We start from the raw sequence: 22,430 nt of genomic DNA, 5'->3' as shown, positions 1-22,430 counted from the left end.
TTTATTTAGTGGTCAAGGAGGGAGTCTAAACAACGATTTAGATTATGACCTGGTCAGCATTGGTTCAGAGCCAACAAAACAATCAAACACGCATTTACACTTAAAATCACTGAACTGATACTGTTGTCGTGCACAATTATGCTTCAGTGTGTGACATACATTTGCCAATTTAGGATCACTGCAACTGAGACTGTAATTAGAGGGAGTATTAAATGTGTGTTTGTGCTCTCTCAGCCTGACAGGAGTTTCTCCATTTGCCGGAGAGAATGACCGCAGTTCCGTACTGAACATCCGGAACTATAATGTTGCCTTTGAGGAGAGCATGTTCTCTGATCTTTGCCGAGAGGCTAAGGGCTTCATCATAAAAGTGCTGGTAGCAGACAGACTGTGAGTGAAAAAGATATATAACGTTTGACTGTACATGTGGTTTATTCAGGGGGGATTAAACATTCAAGAATTCCTCATCTTCCCCTTTGACAAAATCATGAAACATGATTGATGAACTTGAATGATTTTTCCCCATTAACTGTTTCCTGCCCCCTCCCTGCATTCGGTTACACACTCTCTCTCTCTCTCTCTCTCTCTCTCTCTCTCTCTCTCTCTCTCTCTCTCTCTCTCTCTCACACTCACTCACTCACTCACTCACTCACTCACTCACTCACTCACTCACTCACTCACTCACTCACTCACTCACTCACTCACTCACTCACTCACTCTCTCTTGATTCACTCTACCATTCCCTTTGTACCACAATCCTTTAAAGCTGCACACCTCTGCTCAAACCAGCAGTCATGTCCAATACAATGAATTTACTTGTAGTAGGTCCTACTTAACTTGTATCAGTGTTTACAGTTGTTGTTACTACTTTGTGGATGAATTGATGCTGAAAGTAAACTGAATGTCCTTTTAAAAATCTTCTTGCAGGAGGCCCGATTCTCAGGATTGTCTCCGACATCCCTGGTTCAAGGTAAGATGGACGAGTTGTTGTAATGATTAGTTATGATATGAGCAAGAATGTTAATTCTGTTGTCAATTCTGAATGTTAATTTATCACTTGTTTTCATTTTGTACAGACACTAAACAAGGGGAAGGCCATAAGTACAGACGCCCTCAAGAAATTTGTAGCTCGCAGAAAATGGCAGGTATGTGATTTATAAATACTGAATCAGTCCCCTAAAAAAACAGAACCAAAAATGCTAAAAGATTCAATTGTGTAAAGTGATTCAGTCTGATTTAAATTAACTTTCTTCTCTCGTTTTAACGTCAGTATTGTTGTGTTTACCCTTTGAAGCGATCTTTAGTCAGCTACAAATCCAAAATGGTCCTGAGGTCCATCCCAGAGCTGCTGAACGATTCCTCCAGTCATATCTCCATCGCTGTTCCCAAACACCAGAAAGAGGGATCACCATTACCATCGTCATCCTCAGACTCTGACGAAGACATCGATGAGCTGCCCTTCATTCCCATGCCACTGACCATGGAGTTTTCCGGGTCAAGGATTTCCCTGACTGATATCCAGAGCGATGAGAAGGAAACAGGGAAGCAGAACGGAACCTCCAACTGGTCTGGATCAGCCGGTCAAGTCCAGGAGGCGATGAAGTGTGAACCCGTGGGAGCCGATAAAGAAGTGCTGGACTCTTCGGGTAGGGCCCGCCTGCGGAAGAAGTCGTCCCAAGAAAATGACAAGGGGTCGTCAGATGAAGAGCCACCAGCCGCGTTACCTCAGAAATCTGAAATTTCCAGAAGGCCCCTGCGCAGGGGTTCCAGCATGGAGTCAGACAAACCAGAGCCTGCACGCCGCAGAGGGGAGCTAAGGAGGGGGGGCTCTGCCGACAGCGCGTTGGCACTTCGCATCCTACCCGAGGAAGGAACGGGCGAGGAAGCCCCAGAGAGTGGCAGGAAAGTCCTCAAAAAGGCGGTGTCCATGGAACTGCCAAGGAGAAGCGCCAGTCCAGGGGCTGCCAATATGAGTCAAGAGGACTACGCTCTAAAACTGGAGCAAATGAGACAGCGGCTGCTCCGCGGAACTGCTGTAGACAAGAAAATGAGTGGCCTGCGAGGCCCCCTGTTGGAGACGTTAGGGATGGGAGATGAAAAACGTTCATCATCATTGGAGCGTCACACCCGTGGACAGCGTTTGGGCCCGCCTGCGTTAACCAGGGCTGCCACCTGTGATTCCACGAGAGATGATGCCCCTAAGCCTAAAGTTCTTCGCAAAAGCGCCTCCTTCAGCCAAGGCGATTCGGAACCGATGCCGCTGCATCGACGTTCCGGAGCCCCCTTGGAGATACCCCTGGCACAGATAGAGCAGCGAAGGCTCAAGGAAGCGATATCTATGTCCTCGCTCACTGAACAAGTCAACCTGGACTCTCGTCCCGTAACTCCCAGAGAGCCTTCGCCAAAACCCCCCACTCCAGAGTCCATTCGAGAAGAGAGTCCCACCAAAATGGAGTGTGAAGAGTCAGTGGCTGAGAAAGACGTCAAGACTGATGAGACGATGACTGAAAAGATGGAAGGTGTGACTACAGATAGTAATTTTGACGAGAGGTCGAGCACAAGTGGTTTCTCGGAAAAGGACATGAGCATCTCAGAAGAGCCGATGATTGAGTCAGAGGACACGGCCCAGAGAGAGTCTACTCCTACTCTCAGGGCCCAAAGCTCTATGCAGGAAGACAAAATGGAGGACGAAAAAGAAGAGGCGATGGAGGAAGTGAAGAATGAGCCTGTCAGCGTTGCGGAGACAAAGCCCAAAGAGGATGAAGATGTGGTCCAGGAAATGGTAGAAGAGGAAGTAAATATGCCAGGTAAATCTTCTGAGATGGTCATTAGCACAAGCTCAGTCATGGTCCCACCTACCCAAGAGTATTCAAAGCCCGCTGCACCTGCACTTCCAGCCCGCGTTGTGCTTCCAGATGGTAGGACATCAGCATATGCAAGCATTATGCAGACCATCATGGTCCCTGCGGTTCAGCCGCAAGGCGAAACGTCTTTAGGCCCCTCTACTCCCATAGCTGTTCCAGCCCCGTCACTGCCCCCGGCGTCCCAAGCATTTGCTCCAACATCTGCACCTGCACCTGTAAATGTCCCTGCCAGTGTACCCTCTGCCTTCCCTGGTCCATCAAAGCCAGTCTTCGCTGAGCACGCAGCTGTCTACTCCAGGGTGGCATCACCTGAAATGATGACAAAAGAACCTAGCCCACCAAGACAAGTTGGGCTGGCCCCTCCTCAGCGAGAGCCTTCAGCAGGAGGCGATTTGCAGGATATCACATCTGAGGAAGTCTTTGAGGCTCGTTTCAAAAAGCGTGAATCTTCCCTCACGAGGAGCCTGAGACGTCTCCCCTGGTCAAAGAATGAGGAGAAGTCTCAAGTGACTTCCTCAGACCCCACGGAACCCACAGAGGAGATGTACCGGCCTGGACCAATCGGTGGACCATTGGAAATTGCACCACGGAGCATTATGGAGAAGTCAAAGTCAGTCCAGGACCTCCGTGAGGCTCAAAAGGATCAAGGCTTCATGAAGAGGCTTTCCATGCGCCTGAGGAGGGCGCCATCAACTGATCAACTCAAGGAAGAAAAACCCAAAGAAGAGGATTCGCAAGCTTCGACTCGCAGGCTATCTTGGACCCTTGGCCGAAAAGGATCTCAAGAGAAGAAGGACACAGACACAATGCAGGTCGATGGTGGGGCCGATGCCCAGCCTGAACAAGAAGAAAAGGACCTCAAGAAACCCAACGAGTCGCCTGTATTGGCAATACGCAGGAAGATCGAATCGACAGTCGCTGGGATTTCCTCCAGGATTCGCAGTTACTCAGAGGAGAGGAAGACAGCATCAGAGGAGAAGGAGCAAAAGAGGACACCCATTCTTTCTATGCTTCGCCGTTCGGCATCAGAGAATCGTGGCATGAAGATCCCTCAGAACCAGCTGGCAGCACAGACCACTAATGGTGCCTCGTCAGAGTCTCTGGACTCCATGTCCAGCCTCAAGTCAGACACATCTAAGGGTACGAAATAATTCTCTTCACTTTAGGATTGATCAAAATCTACTTTGGAGATACATGGTGATGTTCTATTATTTGAAAACTTATAGAATACGCACATCTTTTGGTTGAGGTGCTGGGTTGGAAAGGAACATGAAGAAAAAGAAAAAGAATAAACCTGCACACTCATCTGCTCCAATAAAGCAGATGAGTGTGCAGATGTTATTCGCACACTTAATTATAAAAAAATAAAAAATAAAAAATAAATTGTTTGTATAACATTTTCTGAAATATTTCCCCAAAGCTTTTGGTCAAACACTTAATATTTGTACTGTAAGATAATTTTCAATGCATTACAAGATTGTATTCTTTTCAGTCAGCGTTAACTAAGTGGGTTCTCTTTCTGACAGGTGCGGAGGTCGAGCGCAGATCTCGCTGGGATCGTTGGGGCTTGACCAGAGGGAAGCGAGACAAGACGATATCACAGCCCGATCTCACGACTGCCATCGCCAGAGATCCCTCCCTACGTTCACGGCAATACTCCAAGCTGGCTTCTGGTCAGTTCCTCCTGCGTGTACATTTGAAGATTAGAAGCATAATGTGTCAAATAGTAAGATTATGGATACTTTCTACGAGGGATATCATATCAAATCAAAACAAAACAAATAAAGGACTTCTAGTCATGAAGACAGAATGATACAGTATCTTAGAGTAAAGTCAGAATATTACACGGCACGCTTCGACGCATTGTGAGCTTGTAGAGCGGCAATTTTCAGTATAAAGTAAGTATATAAATCAAGTCTAACGTAGACATGAGAGGAAAGATAATGGCATTTCTAACCTAGACTAGTAGGGGTACAGATTATTATATTATATAAGTTTTCACCATGCTTGGTTTCAATAGATCATACCTTTTAATTTGACCCTTTTGATTTTGGTCTGATGTGTCTTGCTCCTAGACTTTCCTCCTGTTTTCCATATCAAGTTGAGGGATCACGTCCTTCTGGAAGGAGATCCGGTAACACTCAGCTGTCTGCCAGCAGGCAGCCCTCACCCACATATCTCCTGGCTAAAGGGTAAGACCCCCCTTTTCCATTAGTGATGGGAATATTACTTTATGGTTTGATATACTGTAGCAGATATGAAAAGAGGAAAGGAATTTGTCACACACTCCAGCTCAATTAAGTAGATTATTTGTCTTTATTTGATGACATTTCTGCCATGATCCGGCCTTCTTCAGAGAGAACAGATACAGTATATTATCCTGAACAAGATAGAAAACTATACAGTTCATAATAACTGTGAGAGTTCAAGCAGCATTGTTATACAGTATACAAATACATGTACATGTACAGCGAGATTGGATTGCTTCGCATGCTTGACTGAGAGTAAGCATGCATGGGAAATGAGTAATTTCAGATTTCCTTATTACAATAAAGGGGAAACGTTTTGCAACAAATGCTTGTTGTAACATACTGTAGAAGCTGACGCCAATCGCATGCTGTTTTCTTCTGTCATCACTTTCATTATTATTTGTTCCTGAATATTTACACGTCATACTGTTTATGTGAAAGCTAATCCCAGCTCAGCACTATTTTTCTACATTAGCGTTCATCATTTTACCACATAAACCAGAAAAATAAATATGCCACTGTCCCATCTCAAACCAAATTGTACGTTTTGCTTTGTACCTATAGCTCTGAATTGTTTATCGTTTAAAGGAACGTTTCAGATGACATCATTTTGACCCTGCCTGTAGAAATGTGTGGCAGGATATTGCAATTGGTTCTGTCTGCCTGCCTGTCTGTCAGTTAGCCACTTAAACCCTTTATAGTTTGTCATACGTCAAACAGTGAAAATAGCAGATCTAGAAGGTCACAACGTGTTGTGTTGCAACGTGAGATTGTAGTTCTGCTATTTTTGCCAAATGTTCACCTATTATGACATGCAAAGAATAGGGATGCTTTAATTTTGAGTCAAGGTCAAATGTCTCATATCTCAGGAAGGGAGGGATGTAGAACAAAAGATGTGATGGATTTGGACCTCCAGGTGCATTTCTTATTTATGTGTGGATTTTGGTTTACACAGATAAGAAGCCCATGGAGATCGATGCCAGGATGAACATGATCTCCTGCCCTGACGGCCGACAGCTGCTGATGATCATGCAGACGACCAAGAAAGATGCTGGTCTATATGAGTGTGTGGCCACCAACCCCTTGGCCGCTGTGTCCAGCTCCTGCACCATCTCCCTGGCTCGTAAGCACTACACATAGTACCAGTGGTGTAAAGTAACTGTGTACCGAAATAACCGCTCCATTGTTAAGTAGTTAATGTGTGAATTACTTCAAAACGCCAACGGCCAGCGGTCATTATCACCTCAAGACAATAGTCACACATAAGCTCAATAACCTCAAACGCCACATTATCACATGAAAAGGGAACTGAAGTCTACATTCTTGCTGCCCCCAGCCCCTCCTCCTGCGTATCAGATACACTTTCTCTGACGTTGTTTTTGGATGGCTATGCTTGGCTACGAACATTTTCTGCAGGTCACACTACGTATATAACGTAACACGGTAGAACACAACACCGGTACAGACTCTTAAGGGTCCATTTGGTTACTTGTAAACGAACACACAGGATTTTATTGTTTACAAAGTGGCAGACTATTATGTCAGGACAATACAGAGTTGGTCAAAGTGTCAGTCACAGGAAAGTATTGCATTTTAAACGTGCCTGTGATTGTCTAAAATGTATATATGTTGTACTAAGTGGCGATCCTCAACATCTACCGTAGCACTATAGAGAACAAATCATCAAAATGCTCATGTACTCCCTAGACCAGAGCAGCCTGTACATCTCACATAAGAATATTATTAGATTTAGATTTGGATTTTAATACAGTATCTATTTGGTCTTGCAGGTCTGCCCAATCGTCCCGGAACCCCTGAGGTTCCTCAGAGGTACAAGAACACGGCTCTGGTCCTGTGGAGACCCTCAGATACCATGGCCCCCTGCACGTACTCTCTGGAGAGGAAAGCTGAGGGTCCGTCAAGTCAAGTTTAACCATTATTATAACTAATACATATATAAATATAAATAATCATTCAATATCCTTAGATTGTTATTATTTCAAAGTTGCCATCCGTAACTTATTTGAATGAATAAGACATTATTTTAATCAATGTGTATAGTAGATTATGTTAATAGAATATAACAAGCACATCTGCTGTGGTAGGACATGAAAGTTATGGATTGAATGGATGAATTAAGGGCAGACAGCACTACGGTCTACGATGGCTTTACCTAACCATGATGGATATTAATAGAGCTCATAGTGTGTTTTACATGGTTCTCTAATTGTTCATTAATAATAATAAGGTGCTTTCATATTATATTATTTATATAATCTTCATATTAAATGTTACATTCATTGCACATTGCAAATAAGGGAACATGCACACTTTGAATTCACATTAAGTAAGGTTCATACAACAATGAAATATATAGCCATTTAGTTCATTATTTAGATCCGACAGATACATTAAGATTCGTATTTGTATTTAAAGTTAGCTTCCATAGAATGTGTCATCTGATGAAACCTATGTATTTTCTGTAGGTGAGACCAACTGGCTGATTGTGGCCACAGGAGTTGCAGACTGTTATTACAATGTGGTGGACCTGCCAGCAGGGGGCTCCTTCAGGTTCAGAGTGGCATGTGTCAACAAAGCTGGCCAAGGCCCTTACAGTAACCTCTCTGAGGTGGTCTGCCTGGATGCTTCAGGTGTGTATAATAATAATAATAATAATAATAATAATAATAATAATAATAATAATAATAATAATAATAATAATTGTGTCCGCTTTTGTTGTTGTTGGGCTTTTTGTCAAGTACATTTGCCTGTTCCTCTGCATTAAGAGTAAATTTTACTCTTCCTGTTAGGAGCAGTGGATGCCATTAATCTCATATGCAACTCAAACACATTTTATTATGTTATCATATTGTGGTTCTATACTTGTGGATAGCTATATATTATCACTATAGATTTGCCTGTGCCTGGAAAGTTTTAACTTAGTTATTTGAATAAAGAAGTTTGACAGTTTCCTGTATTACCTTTACAATGCAAATTTAATGCGCAGCAGGTATGAAAATATACCAAACCTGGATACCAAACCTGTGGGTTTTGTCTGGCCTGCAGGAGGATGAGTCAAAAATACAAACAAATGTGTGAATTCATTCGCTACAGTATCTACTATCTACTGAGGAACATTTATATTTGCTATTAATGCTGAACATTGTTTGACACTGATAGCATAGCATAGCTTAGTATACACAGAGATCTATATTACATTGCTTTTATTCCAGTAGTCCTAAGGGTCATTGAGGGGGCTCCAGAAGGTCCCCAACTAAATTATTAATAGGAACCAAATGGACCCTTACAGGTCTGTAACTCAGAGAGTGTACAAATGTACAAAAGGCTGAGAATCCTATTAATAATTCTATTAATTGCTCCCTTCATCTCTGTCCTGCAACAGAACCAGCTAAATCCAGTGCAACTGTGGTGGTGAAGACAGTACCCACTGCTGCCCCTGCCCAGCCTGTGGTGAAGACAGTACCCACTACTGCCCCTGCCCAGCCTGTGGTGAAGACAGTACCCACTACTGCCCCTGCCCAGCCTGTGGTGAAGACAGCACCCACTACTGCCCCTGCCCAGCCTGTGGTGAAGACAGCACCCACTACTGCCCCTGCCCAGCCTGTGGTGAAGACAGCACCCACTACTGCCCCTGCCCAGCCTGTGGTGAAGACAGCACCCACTACTGCCCCTGCCCAGCCTGTGGGGAAGACAGCACCCACTACTGCCCCTGCCCAGCCTGTGGTGAAGACAGTAACCACTACTGCCCCTGCCCAGCCTGTGGTGAAGACAGTAACCACTACTGCCCCTGCTCAGCCTGTGGTGATGATGTCCTCAATGACCATTCCCTCCATTAAACCCACCCCTAGTAAATCCACCGCCTCGCCCCAACCTGTCACCCCCGCCCGCGCAGCCCCGTCTCCGGCTGTGTCCGTCTCTCCACCTCCCGCCAAACCCTCTGCCGGCCCCTCCACTGCACCTCCGCCGGCCAGCAAGACACCCTCCCAAACGGCTCCCGCCCAGTCCCCTCCTCCTCCTGCGGCCCAAGCCACCCCAGCGAAAGCCAAGACCACCCTGAGCATCAACATGAGCAAGCCTCAAGCCAAGCTGGCGGTGCCCCCCGTCGTCCCGCCCAAGCCCCAGAGTCCCATCACCACCACGGCCGCCAAGACACCACCTGCGCCCGCTCCTGCCCCCACCATCGGGAAACCCATCTCGTCCGTTCCGATGTACGCGCCGGCAGCCGCGTCACGTGTCACCCCGCCCTCCACAGCGGCCCCGCCCGCAGCAACGCCTCCATCTACGGCCGCGACCTCCGCCGCCCCTGCTGCCACCAAGCCTGTGGTGCTGGTGTCCAGCTTGACGCCGGTGGGGCATGGAGGAGATGGCCGCGCCACCCCATCCGGACGGGCCACTCCGTCCGGGCGGGCCACGCCCACGGGCCGCAGGACGCCCCTGGGATCCCTCCGCCAGGGAGTGCCCCAGAAACCCTACACCTTCATGGATGAGAAAGCCAGGTCAGCGTTTATCTACTGTATATAATTCGAAATGTCATTTCGCAGTATGTGTGAAACAGAACCATTTTAAAACAAGTTACAGCACTGGACATTTAAAAAGACAAAAGAATAACACTTTTACAGAGAACGCCCCTCGATAGTTTTTTCCTGTGGTGTTTATAGTGTTTAGCAGTGGAAACTCTGACTCATTTCTTGTCACACAGAGGTCGTTTCGGGGTGATCCGCGAGTGCAGGGAGAACGCCACGGGCAACCTCTTCATGGCCAAGATCGTTCCTTACGAGGGGGACAACAAGCCGACGGTGCTGCAGGAATACGACATCCTCAAGTCTCTCCACCACGAGAAGATCATGGCTCTGCACGAGGCCTACGTCACGCCACGCTACCTGGTGCTCATCTCTGAGTGCTGCAGTGGCAAGGAGATACTCTACAGTCTCATAGACAGGTACAACAGAGCTTCTCTGCAGTCTCATAGACCATTGGTTCTCAAAGGGGTCCTTGGGGGGGGATCCAGGGGATCCCCAGCAAAATATTTTAATATAGCATCACAATAATTTTAACCACTCTAACCTTTTATACTTTGGATATTAAAAAATAGCAGATATACAAGCTCATAGCGCAGCACCGAGTGCCGTGCTATGAGCTTGTAGATCTGCATTTTTTTTTAAATCGTTTATTTGTGCAAACCTTTGAATATATATATTTTTAAGCGAACATTTGTAACTCAAATCTATACAGTATCATTGTGTGGGTCCTTGACATGAAAAGGTTGAGAGAACCACTGTCATAGACAGGTACAGGACAGGCCTTTTACATCTTTAGTAGGAGTCTATTAAACAATTGCATCTGTATCTTCCTTCAGCAATGAGCGAATGCTGATGGAGATGTAATGTTCTGAGACCCTTCCCAAAATGTGAAAAATATTCACACACAAAAACAAAATATTCAGGGATCTACTTCCTTGGCCTACTGGCAACGTGCACAAGAAATGTGCCGATTAGGTGTGAAAACACATATTTGCTGCATGTCGGTCAACAATAACAACAACAAAAACGAAATACTTTGATCCTGTTACACATCTTATGCAAATGAGCAAATGTTTACCTGGCAATTTGCATCCAGATATTTCCAGGAGGTTACAGTATGGCCTTATTTGAAAGGGGTTAACACGAAACTTATAATTATAGCCATCCATGTGGCCTACTAAAGTAACGTGAGCTGCTCACCTCTGGTGTCCCTCAGGTTCCGTTACTCAGAGGATGACGTGGTGGCCTACATTGTCCAGATCCTACAGGGTCTGGAGTACCTGCACAACCGACGCATCCTGCATCTGGACATCAAGCCCGACAACATCATTGTCACCTACATGAACGTCGTCAAGATCATCGACTTTGGCACCGCCCAGAGCTTCAACCCTCTTTTCCTCAAACAGTTCAGCCCCCCTGCTGGCACACTGGACTACATGTGTAAGAGTCCTGATTTTCTTAAGCTAGTGAGAGTTATAAAAGAAATGCAGATTCACAGGCCAATAGTCCATATTCACACTGCGGCCATTTTGGAATTTAACATTGCGTTGCTGTGGCAATTGGGGTGGCAACTGGGGTGGCATTTCATTGACTTAATGGCAATATGGCCGCCGTGTGAATATGGTCTATACCAGCACTTCATACAGTATGTCGTCACTGTCGGGTGGAAACTGTGTATGTCTTGAACTGTTACTTTTCAGGATGTTCCAATGGATCCTATGTAATTATTATTTAGTCACAAGCTCATCTTAAAGTGTCTGTAAAGCAGCAATGTTATGTAATAATTATGTATTCTCAGTTTGTCACACCACAGGATAATGACTATTATTACATGACTACTTATTACACGACTACATCACTGTATAATGTATGTTGTGTCTATAGAAACAAATCATGGTATCACTTTAGTTAAAGGTTGCATTATAATGCGCTTATAGGGTCATTAATACTTTTCATTGGTTATAAAACCACAGACACGCTTTCAACCTGGTGTCCCTATTTTGGGCATGTCATTAAAGGTGAGCTTGTATATCAGCTATTTCTGCTACCTTGAAGTATAAAGCATGGCATTAATTCATGAAAAAACATAATCAAAATAAATATGTAGATACAAGGTTTCTGCCCAACAGCGACAATATATTTTATATTTTGCGAAGAGCATGAGAATAGCAGCCAACGGCACCAACAAGAGCATTCCTAAATGAAATTCCTTGAACATTTCAGCAGGTCATACACGCAGTAATGCACATCAGGGGCCAGTTGCACCACCTCACACTAAGTTCAAACTTAGCCTAGTTATAGCTTAAACACATTCAATCCGGGAAAGTATCTCTGTCATTTTAGATTTCTAGATTTACATTTTAGATATACAAGCTCATAGCGTGGCACCGAGTGCCGCGCTATGAGCTTGTAGATCTGCCTTTTTTTTTTTATCGTGAAAATGAGTGCAAATCTTTGAATATATATTTAAAAAAAATATATATATATTTAAAGATTTGCACAAATTTTCACATAAAAAACAAAAAATAGCAGATCTACAAGCTCATAGCGCGGCACTCGCTTTGAGCTTGTATATCTGCTATTTTTGAATAGCCAAAGAAGTCTAAAAATGACACAGATACTTTCCCGGCTAAATGGGTTAAATGGCTTTTTTTTAAAGCCATTTAAGCTATAACTAGGCTAAGTTTGAACTTAGTGTGAGGTGGTGCAACTGGGTCCTGATGTATTAAAGCCGTAAACTAGAGGCTGTCTGGTACAATAGGGGACATAATGATAGCTCTGCAGGACATATGATGAGGACTGTGTGTGTTGACTTGTTCTCCAGCTCCGGAGATGTTGAAAGGGGACGTGGTGGGACCTCCGGCTGACATCTGGAGCGTGGGCGTGCTGACTTTCATCATGTGAGTACTGCTGTGGCTTACAAGGGTTTCCACCCAGTAAAGGCCTCTTAAAATAGAAAACCTATGGTACACTTTAAACATGACTACTTTTCATATGGGAAACGTGTAGTAGTGATATTAACTATAAACTCTTTGATGTTCAGAGTTCTGGCGCTGAAAACAACCTTCCTGATGTTTGTTTAAATATATGAATAACTGAATTCTATTAAAGGATTGGTTCACCCAAAAATTTACTTATTTTCTATCAATTACATACCCCATGAAGCATTGAATTCATTTTTTTAGTTTTTGTCGCATTCCTAAGCAAATCATTTTATTACCGGCGGAAAGATTTTATTACCAGAGAGGCCGCCGGTCATCAAATTATTGGCTTAGGAATGCGACAAAAACAAAACTATCTCCATGAATTCAATGCGTCATGAGGTGTGTAATTGATAGAAAATTTGGGTGAACTACTCCTTTCAGACAGATTTTTTTGCCATCAGTGGTAGTGTTGTTAAGAAAAAGCTAAGTTAACCACTTGAACCCTTATATCCATATTATTGGGCGAACATTCTGCAAAAATAGTCAATCTGCAAGCTCACAATGCATGAGCTTGTGGAGTGGCTATTTTCGCAGAAGATGTTTAGTGTAGAGCAAAAACAAGAGGAGGCCTAATAGCCCTGGTGGACTCCGGTCAACTAAATATATAGGGTTTAAGTGGACAATGAACTAATCATGGATGTTGCTGTTATTGTAGATTTAATTTGATCTGATTTATGTATATGGCTCAAGCAGTTTCACAACTGTCGTTGGTTTCCAGGCTAAGCGGCAGGTCACCGTTTACGGACAACGATCCTCAAGAGACTGAAAGCAGGATCCTGGCGGCAAAGTTCGACCTCTCCAAGATGTACCAGAATGTGTCCCAAAGTGCCTCTCTGTTTCTTAAAAAGATCCTGTGTAGCTATCCTTGGTAAGCTGAGCTTCAGTGTTTTTGCACCCAATGCTTAACGTCCATTATTATATGCAATCTCTGGCTTAGCTTGTCATGACATTTTGCTACAGCTAGTAAACAACTGACTGAACGTAGTTAATGGCTTTTATTAATACGGATGCTTAATTACATGTAACAACAGATCTACCTAGTCTTAATGGCAAAAATATGTTTGCCATTAAGACTAGGTAGGACTGTCATTACATGTGCATGTTGGAACACATATTTATTTACAGTACCTCCAAATAAAAAAAAATATGAATAGCTAAAACTGCTGATTTACAAGCTCACAATGTGTCGCAATGCTTGTAAATCGGCTTGTAGATCTGCTGTTTTCGAACAGTTTTGCCTATAATGGCATGCATACTGTGTGACTGATGTGAAATGGTCACCTTATGTATTGAAAGTGTCCATGTCTCATCCCCTAGGGCCCGTCCATCCATCAAGGACTGCTACAATAACTCCTGGCTGCAGGATGCCTACCTGATGCGCCTCAGAAGGCAGACTCTGACCTTCACCACCACGCGTCTGAAGGAGTTCCTCGCTGAACAGCAGCAGAAACGAGAGGTGGAAGCCACCAAGCACAAGGTCCTCCTGCGCTCTTACCAGAGCTCGCCACACACGCCCACCAGTCCCACGCTGCCCAACGTGCCCACCTCACCCGTCCCAACCGTCGCCCAGTGAGGAGAGGCTCTCAAAACACGAAGCTGGCAGGACCTTGAGGGGAGTATATGCTCAGCACAAGGCAAGACATGGGGCCAAGGGTTAGAGGAGGAGGCCTCTCCAGGTCATGTTGTTGTTGGGACAGCTGACTTGGTTGACCAAGAGGCACGACAAACACAAGAAACCAGCACTGGCTCTGATCTAGCTGAAGAGCTCTGGTGTTTCTGGTTCTTGAAAAAAAAAAAGTGAATGTGAAAGAATGTTGTCAAGACCCGAGGAAATTATGCAATGGTACCAGGGCTCGATGGCGTTGCTTTGTGTCAAATTGTCCTTGTAAGAATGCTAGTCTAGGTTAACAGCTCAAGGTTTGTACCTTTTGTCATTTTTATATATTTGACCTCGCATATTTTCAAATGAGATTTTTGCATCATCAAAAAGAAAAAGAAATCCACATTTTGTATAAATGACTTTCATCTATTTCAAGTGACAGAACATCATCTACTGAATGGATTGTGAGGACCATTCCTGTCCTGCAGTGGTAATAACGACCTAAAATACCTAAATGAATAAGACTTAAAATGGCTGCCATAGAAGTTTGACATTGTTTAGAAGATGAGCATTGTTGTATTGTGAAAGTGCATCAGACCTACAGTATAGAGAGAAGAGAGAGAGAGAGAGAGAGAGAGAGAGAGAGAGAGAGAGAAAGAAAAAGAGAGAGAGAGAGAGAGAGAGAGAGAGAGAGAGAGAGAGAGAGAGAGAGAGAAACTAGATAGATAGAGCTTTAATGTCATTGTTCAAGACAACAAAATAACAGAACTTTCTTAATGTACAGTGTATGCAGCAAAATAACTAAATAAGGAATAAAAAGAGAGGTATTGCAGTGATGTTTGTGCTGTAAGGGCTGTGACTTGTAACCGGTTATAAGTCCTCTTACAGAGCAGTGCAAATCGCACAATCATATATATTATTGGCACCCAAGCTCTGAATCTGGGAGTCTGAGGCCACCACACAATCTCATTGGCAAACCGCATTCAAAGATCCTTACGGATATACCTTAACCACTCCAAGCCCTCATCTAAACCATCTATAAGCGATGGAAATTCAAATTATTACCTGTATTGTGGTGTGAATTGTGGCTATGATACTGCCATTTCAGGAGACACCTTCTATTAGTACTTCAAGCAGTGGCTAGACTTTTAACGGTTTCAGAAATGGATTTTAATCATTTGAAAAACCTGTATAATGGGGTTTTTAAGAGGTTATATTGGATACTCTGCAAGGGCTATTGGAACAAGGCAGTTAAGCGAAGTCCTGGGCTAATATTCTCTCGTTTTCAAAGACAAAAACCTAAGAGAGTGAACAACTAAAAAATCTTTATCTTCCAGTTTAAATGCCCGTGCTCAAAGAACTGCTAAGCACAATGTAAGTGGATGTGAAACCATACTTTGTATCGCAACCAACCCAACAACCAACCATCACATTAGGCTCAAACTCAGCTGAAATATTGAATACACATTTTTACTATAGTAACCCAATGTAAAGCTACTACAGTAGTGTGATTAGACATGCATTGTTATTCATACTTATGATGAGTGAATTTACTCCAAGGAGGTTTGCTGTTGTGCTGAATCAACCAGTCAGTCAGTCAGTCACCTTACAGACAATTAAACATGCTATTATTACACAAGTTCACTGAACGTTTCCACGGTATGATAATAATGGGTCACTCAAGGGTGCTTCACAAGTGCTCTTATTCACATGAACGGCGGAAATAGCCGATCGACAAGCTCACAAGTTGCAACGCAACCCGCTGTGAGCTTGTACGTTGGTTATTTTGCCGAATATATTTGGTGTAGAGGGGGCCTAGTATTGACCCCCGGGGGACTCCGGTCACCTACGTAAATAGGGATGAAGTGGTTTTAGAGTTAGCTCTAGCATTAGCTAGCATGAAGGGTCTACTCCACCATTTATGACATGTATGTTTATCAACACATTGCTGAAAGCAAGCCAGTTGATTTCTGTTATAACTTTACATTATTATAGCGAACAGCTTGGGAAAAGGTTTTGTATTTGTTTTTGTTGACACTGACAGTTTTTAAATAGGAGGTAGTTCCGAGTCCAACTTTTTGTTTCAAAAGACTGGAAGGGGTGAGGGGGGTCAAGTATTTGCTTATATTATACAATAGTCATTTGGGCCATACAAAATGAATTCAAGCGATTAGATATCGTTGATAAGTCGAATGGTTGCTTTACATAACCTAGTCATCACAGAGTAAATCAACCTTTAAGAGCAGCAAACCTTTTGCACCAATTTCAGGTCTTTAGCACAGTTGGTATAGGTTTTTTTTCGTAGAGAAAGTATGACAGTATGACAGTGACTGCTTGAGTGACATTTCATTAAACTATTATGTATAAAGTTGAAACATGTTTTCATTCTTGCATTGGCTGAGAGGGGTTAAGAGAAACATTGTGAAATGGTTCATTAATTTTAGACTGTGGAGTATTGCCATTGCCACATAATCACTGCCATTCTTTTTTGTCTTTACTGGTTCAGTCAATGTATTTTAATAGGAAAGGGGGGTTATTTTCAGATGAATAAGAACAGGGACTTTCAGCATGAAAATATGTTGCGTAACAATGTTAATTGCCTCTCTAATGTATTAATTCAGCTCTGTAATCATCTGAAATGAAGTTGCAACCATTTGTAAATTCAGAGCAGGGTTTTAAAATGCAAGAGATGGGACAAAAGCTCCACATTTTGTACCAAACAAAAAGAAAAAAAAAGAAAAAAGAATCTACAGTATTTTGTGGAAATTGAATGTATTGCAGTGCCTCATGTGATGGGTATTGAACCCAAAAAACAAAACAGCTTGTTAAATGACTGACTTTATCAGGTCCTTATTTTTAACATTATATTAACTGGATTGCCTTTTGTGGGTTTGCCATTATTTATTTATTGGTTGTGTGATTGTATTTGGTGCGGCTTCTGCTATTTCTTTTCTGTTTGAGTCTGGCATGGCATCACATGACAGCTGATAAGGCTATGAACAATAAAGGAAATCACGTAAATATATGAGTATGATGCAACATTTTGTTTTAGCATGGAACCAGAAAAGTGCAGAGTGATCACTGAAGGCAATTTCCTATGTATACTAAAGATTAGATTTTCTTTGGTGAAAATACCTCTATATTCTGATAGTACACACACATTGGGTGTGTTTGTTCAGTAACAGGAGTCTCCATGTCTCTCCAGCTCTTCATTAAACAGAAAATGCATTTTCAGGTCAGGATACCAATTTTATCCAATCAGGATAAAGAACTCAGTCAGGATACAGATTAAACAAGTGAAATTGGAAGTGATGACACAAAGAAATCAGCAGACAAAATTGGAACTGGAACACTAAAAGTGAAGCTGATAAATTGGTACTCTCTTCTTGGCTGAAGTTTTGTCACCTACCTGAACATATTTTCTGTTTATTAAAGAGCTGGAGAGACAAGGAGAGACAACCTCTTACTGAACAAACACTCTATAGCAATGATTACTATAGTGCTTTAACCTTTGAACAAAAACTTTTCGTTTTAACCAAAGAAAATCACTTACCCTACCTCTAAGACTTCTACAGTAGCTGTATGTTTAATGTTTTGGTTTATTTTAGTTCTTTGTTTCATTCAGTAGTCCATAAGCTTATAATTGTTATGAAGTTAATTTCTCAATGATCTTATCGTTATACAGTATATTATCTGTTGCTAATAACTTAATCTTTAAAGGAGTAGTTCACCCAAAAAATGACTTATTTTCTATCAATTGCACACCCCATGAAGCCTTGAATCCATGGATTTATTTTGTTTTTGTCGTATTCCTAAACTAATAATTTGATTCCTGTCTCCTACCGGCTAATGTATCCGGTAGGAGACACAAAGTAGATTCTTTGTGTCTCCTACCGGAAATACACCCGGGCATCAAATTATTGGCTTAGGAATGCGAAAAATGCAAAATAAATCCATGTATTCAAGGCTTCATGGGGTGTGCAATTGATAGAAAATAAATAATTTTTTGGGTGAACTCCTCCTTTAAAGCGATCATTTGTCATCATGAGCAGTGTTTCCAATCGAATTGAAGAACTATCTTGAAGTCTATGACTTCATGCTACTTTCATGAACCACAACTTGGGTCAGGAACACACCCATGGCATATTCCTCCTTCAGAGACCCACCTGTGGATCTCCATCTTCACCAGGGAGCACTCTCATTGCAATCTCATACTTCAGGCAATTAAGCCGTCATTAACTAAACTATAAACTGCTCTAGTCTTTCTCTGGAGTATTTAATGTAGAGGCTATATAAGGATCGGCAGACATGTCTCTAGCATTTGGTGTGCATCTTCAATCAGCCCTGTCATGATGTGTGGTTCCGAAATACGAAGCCCCATAGAAGGAGAAGGAATGTCAGGGTGATGCCTCTTCTGCCTAGGCCCTGAAGGGCCCAACATGCCCCTCTAGTCTGGACCCTTAGATATAAATCCTGACAACCCTCATGCCTGGCGACTCCGGAGCAGTTCTGGAGTGAAGTGGAGTGAAGTGAATCTCCAGGGTAAGAATTGAGACCAGGTTTTGACACAAAAAAAATTAAGTCAAGGGTAAATTGAGTAATGAAGCTTATATGAAGAATTTATTTTTCAGGTTCCCTCTAACCAGTGATTTATTGTTCTGACCTGCACAGATGTCCAAAGCGACGACTGCACCTCCTCCAGGGTGCACTCTGAGCATCAATGATCCTCAGATCCAGGAAGCCGCCATTCGCATCCAGGCATCTTTCCGAGGTCACAGGTACCATACTCAATGTTTTATCAGTGATATTCCCTCATCCTCACTGCATTTAGATTAGTGCATATTTGCACTAGATATACTACTACTACTACTACTACTACTACTAATAATAATAATAAGGGTAATAATAATAATAATCATCATCATCAAAATTTGTATAACACTTTTTTAACTGTAACAATGTGCTAATTAATGGATATAATTTTATCAAAATTGTTAGACTAAACAAAAGAATAGCAGGGATGAAGAATGAAATACACACAATGCAGAAAAAGAAAGTAATACAAAATGATATGCCTGTGTGAGAAGTTTGCATAGTGTGATTTTTATTGCACTTTATTGAGATGGCAAACTTATGCTATTCATGTATCTTTTATTCATTTATTGTAAACCACATGAAAATATATTTCCCTTACAAGGCAATGACATTTTGAACAGAACCTATAGCTGAAACAAATAAACTGTCCTATGTTAACCGAGATGAGATGATTTGATTTCTCAGTGCAGGTTTACCTGTCATCATTTCAAATGGTTATGTCCCATAATACTTGAATCATTGCGTCTGTCACACAGATCTCGTAAGGAACTGCGGGAGAAAGGCCCACCCAAGATCCTGCAGGAGCTGAAAGACGTGGTCCTCCTGGAGGGGAGCGCTGCCAAGCTGGAGTGCAGGGTCAGCGCTTTCCCCGATCCCTTCATCGTCTGGTTCAAGGATGGCAAGGAGCTGAAGGACGGCCCAAAGTACCGCTACGTCTTCGAAGACCCAGACTTTGTGGCACTGGTGGTCCGAGATGGGGTACTGGCAGACCTGGGGAAATACACAGTCACCATCAAGAACCCATTTGGACAGACCTCTGGATCTGCTTGTATTCTTGTGGAGGGTGTGTATGTACTTTAATCAATCTGTGCCTTTTGTTTGTTTAACCATTTAAACCCAATGTATTTAGTTTTGTATATCTTATTAATGCCACGGGCAGTTTTCAGCCCACCCAGCTGATGGCCGGCCAGATGATTATGATGAGTGCTTGGGGGGGAGCAGCTAGAGTTTAGTGTCTTACTAAGGGACACTTCGAACATAGACTGGGGCCGGGAGGCGAACCAGTGACTTTCTGATTACCAGACGGCCTCTCTACCCACTAAGCTATGGCCTATGGCTATGGCCGAATTGAACGTGTCCCAAAGGATCTACTGTGCTTGTACATCAACTATTTCTTTTGTCACCTGGCCACTGGGGCTTGTGGATTCATAATTTTATAAGCTAGTTTCATTTCTTGGCAGGGGTAACAGTTGGTTACAAAGTGGTTTGAAGAACTGAGAAGCTAAAGTTAAGAGGGGCACACTTGATAGTAGGTTCCCTTTTCGAACCCCTGAGAACGGCAGGATAAATCTGGGAGGGGAAGTGAATGTGGAACACTCAAATCCTGAAACAGCACAATTTTAATTCTACAATGTTACATTTGGCAGTAAGGATCGCCTTGTTTATTCACAACATTAGGATGGATCTTGTGGATTATGCTTTGGTGGGAAAAGTCAAGTCACCTCCAATTCCTTTAAGCAACCGTTTATATCATCACAATTAGTACTAAACATTATGACTGCAAAAGGCAAAGTGTTTGCCTTTTACCATCCCTTAACCACTTAAACACTATACATCCAGGGGTCTATACTTGGTCCTCTCCTTATTTCCCTCGACACCAAGGGTGTTTTGTCAAAAATAGCCCATTGCGACGCATTGTGAGCTTGTAGATCAGCTATTTTTGCCCAATGATCTACCGCTAGGGTTCATGTGGTTAATTCCTATATACTTAGTTGACTGTGGTCCCTCAGGGCTCTATACTGGGTCTACTAGTATTTCCCTCTACACCAAATGTAGCCAATCTACAATGCGACGCGTTGTGAGCTTGGAGACCGGCTGTTTTTGCCGAATGTTCGTCCCTGGATAGTGACGCTAGAGTTCAAGTGGTTAAGAAAGTAGCTTACATATGCAATGGGCAAACATAAGGTCTTATAGGAAGTAAGAAGAGGTGACATACTGTATACATCCTCATAAAGATGTTATAGCAGATACCAAAAATGTGTTTCTCATGCCAGAGTTTATTGGATTGTCAACAAAGATTCAGTACTATGTGAAGTGAAGCGAAGTGAATAACCAATGATGATAAATAATAATAGTAATAATAATAATAATAATAATAATAATGATAATTATAATAATAAACACAATTTCCTTAGAAACCTTACCTGGAAAACCTTGTTTAATTGTATTTTGCTTACGAAGTACATCCCTTCGGAAAACCTCTCTCTCTCTCTCAGAGGAGCAGACCAAAAGTAAATTGTATTCTTATGTACATGTACACAAGATGTAACAATAAAATAACCTTGAACCCATGTTCTCCAAGCTCCTGCCAAGGTTGCCAAAGGCCCAGCCAACATGAAGGTCAAGAGAGGAACAACAGTGGTGCTCAAGGCTGGGATTAGCGGTGAGCCTCCTCCAGATGTTGGATGGATGAAAGATGGAGAAGACATTGAGGAGGATGAAAGGTACTGTACAGTAGATTAGAAGAACCGACTCTTAACGTGATAAATGTGTTGATATAAATGGCAGCAATCGGTACGCATCGGTATTATATAGCTTAAGGAACTGAATATAACATGACGCCACTTCTCCATTGAAATCAATTGACGGACGCGGCCACCTCTATTCTGTTTTGAATGGTGTTCTCTGGCTTGATGTGTACAAAAGTCTTTAAATGTTAAAAGTTTATTTTTTGTGCAATAAAGCATTTCTGATCCTGTTACTCAGGAAATATTGTGATGATGCAATGCTGATGTCATTGTGTTCCAGGGTGTTTTATGATGTCGGGGACACCAGCACCATCCTCACCATCAAAAATGCCAATCTGTCAGATGCGGGCAAATATGAGGTTTTTGTGGAGAACAACCTAGGGACAGACCAGTCATTTGCCCGTGTGGACATCCTATGATGCATCCTCAGTGTGTGTTCTACTGTATACGTAGCATACTGTCTGTCTGTCTCTGTTCTTATTGGAATGCAACCAACAAATCCCTGTTGCATCATGAACATAATAGGCCTACAGTATGTGATGTGTTCAAATAGTATGTACATAAACCATCAATTCTAATAAAGAAAACTTTTGCTATTTGTGAGTTTTGTGATGTCTTCTTCATACCACCCATGACCAAAATTTGCATTTTTAAACAAAATGCCAGACACCAAAGGGTTTTTAAAGGCATAGTATATAACTTTCCCCTGTGTTTACATAACAAAACAATAAATACACGTTTTACCCATCATTTCCCTCTATACAAGCAGTTATCAGCCACTGGAGTAGTGTGGTGGTGTTTACCTGCAGAAATAGATGTTATGTTTAACACAGGGCAAGGTTGCATACTATA

At 42.6% G+C, this 22,430-nt stretch overlaps 2 protein-coding genes across 8 annotated transcripts in view; both read left to right on the top strand.

The window, feature by feature from the left end:
• spegb (striated muscle enriched protein kinase b) overlaps positions 1–17,250 on the top strand; it is a 50,515-nt gene extending 33,265 nt beyond the window's left edge. For 5 of the 7 annotated variants that reach the window (XM_080412504.1, XM_080412503.1, XM_080412502.1 and 2 more), the window contains 15 exons: positions 235–387; positions 925–967; positions 1,074–1,142; positions 1,292–4,001; positions 4,388–4,534; positions 4,937–5,053; positions 6,066–6,233; positions 6,901–7,023; positions 7,597–7,761; positions 8,514–9,627; positions 9,831–10,070; positions 10,868–11,091; positions 12,476–12,551; positions 13,354–13,503; positions 13,953–14,843. In XM_080412504.1, the coding sequence (XP_080268630.1) occupies positions 235–387; positions 925–967; positions 1,074–1,142; positions 1,292–4,001; positions 4,388–4,534; positions 4,937–5,053; positions 6,066–6,233; positions 6,901–7,023; positions 7,597–7,761; positions 8,514–9,627; positions 9,831–10,070; positions 10,868–11,091; positions 12,476–12,551; positions 13,354–13,503; positions 13,953–14,208 (5,755 nt within the window). In that variant the 3' untranslated portion in view covers positions 14,209–14,843. Of the gene's footprint in view, positions 1–234; positions 388–924; positions 968–1,073; positions 1,143–1,291; positions 4,002–4,387; positions 4,535–4,936; positions 5,054–6,065; positions 6,234–6,900; positions 7,024–7,596; positions 7,762–8,513; positions 9,628–9,830; positions 10,071–10,867; positions 11,092–12,475; positions 12,552–13,353; positions 13,504–13,952; positions 14,844–14,873 lie in introns of those variants that run through there. The other 2 variants (XR_013932004.1, XR_013932005.1) reach the window with 2 other exon arrangements.
• A 1,656-nt stretch (positions 17,251–18,906) lies between these two features.
• On the top strand, positions 18,907–21,997 carry LOC308073666 (SPEG neighbor protein-like; the record flags this gene model as incomplete). The annotated part of the gene is made up of 4 exons (XM_080412696.1): positions 18,907–19,013; positions 19,587–19,894; positions 21,413–21,554; positions 21,859–21,997. The coding sequence occupies 4 exons, from the start codon at positions 18,907–18,909 to the stop codon at positions 21,995–21,997; spliced, it is 696 nt and encodes a 231-aa protein (XP_080268822.1).
• Between the last annotated feature and the right edge of the window lie 433 nt (positions 21,998–22,430).

This window comes from Gymnoscopelus braueri (assembly GCF_963280865.1).
Source record: "Gymnoscopelus braueri genome assembly, chromosome: 18".
In the NCBI taxonomy this organism is placed as follows: domain Eukaryota; kingdom Metazoa; phylum Chordata; class Actinopteri; order Myctophiformes; family Myctophidae; genus Gymnoscopelus; species Gymnoscopelus braueri.
The sequence above is the reverse complement of the archived record's forward strand: the minus strand, read 5'-3'. Positions and strand labels throughout refer to the sequence as shown.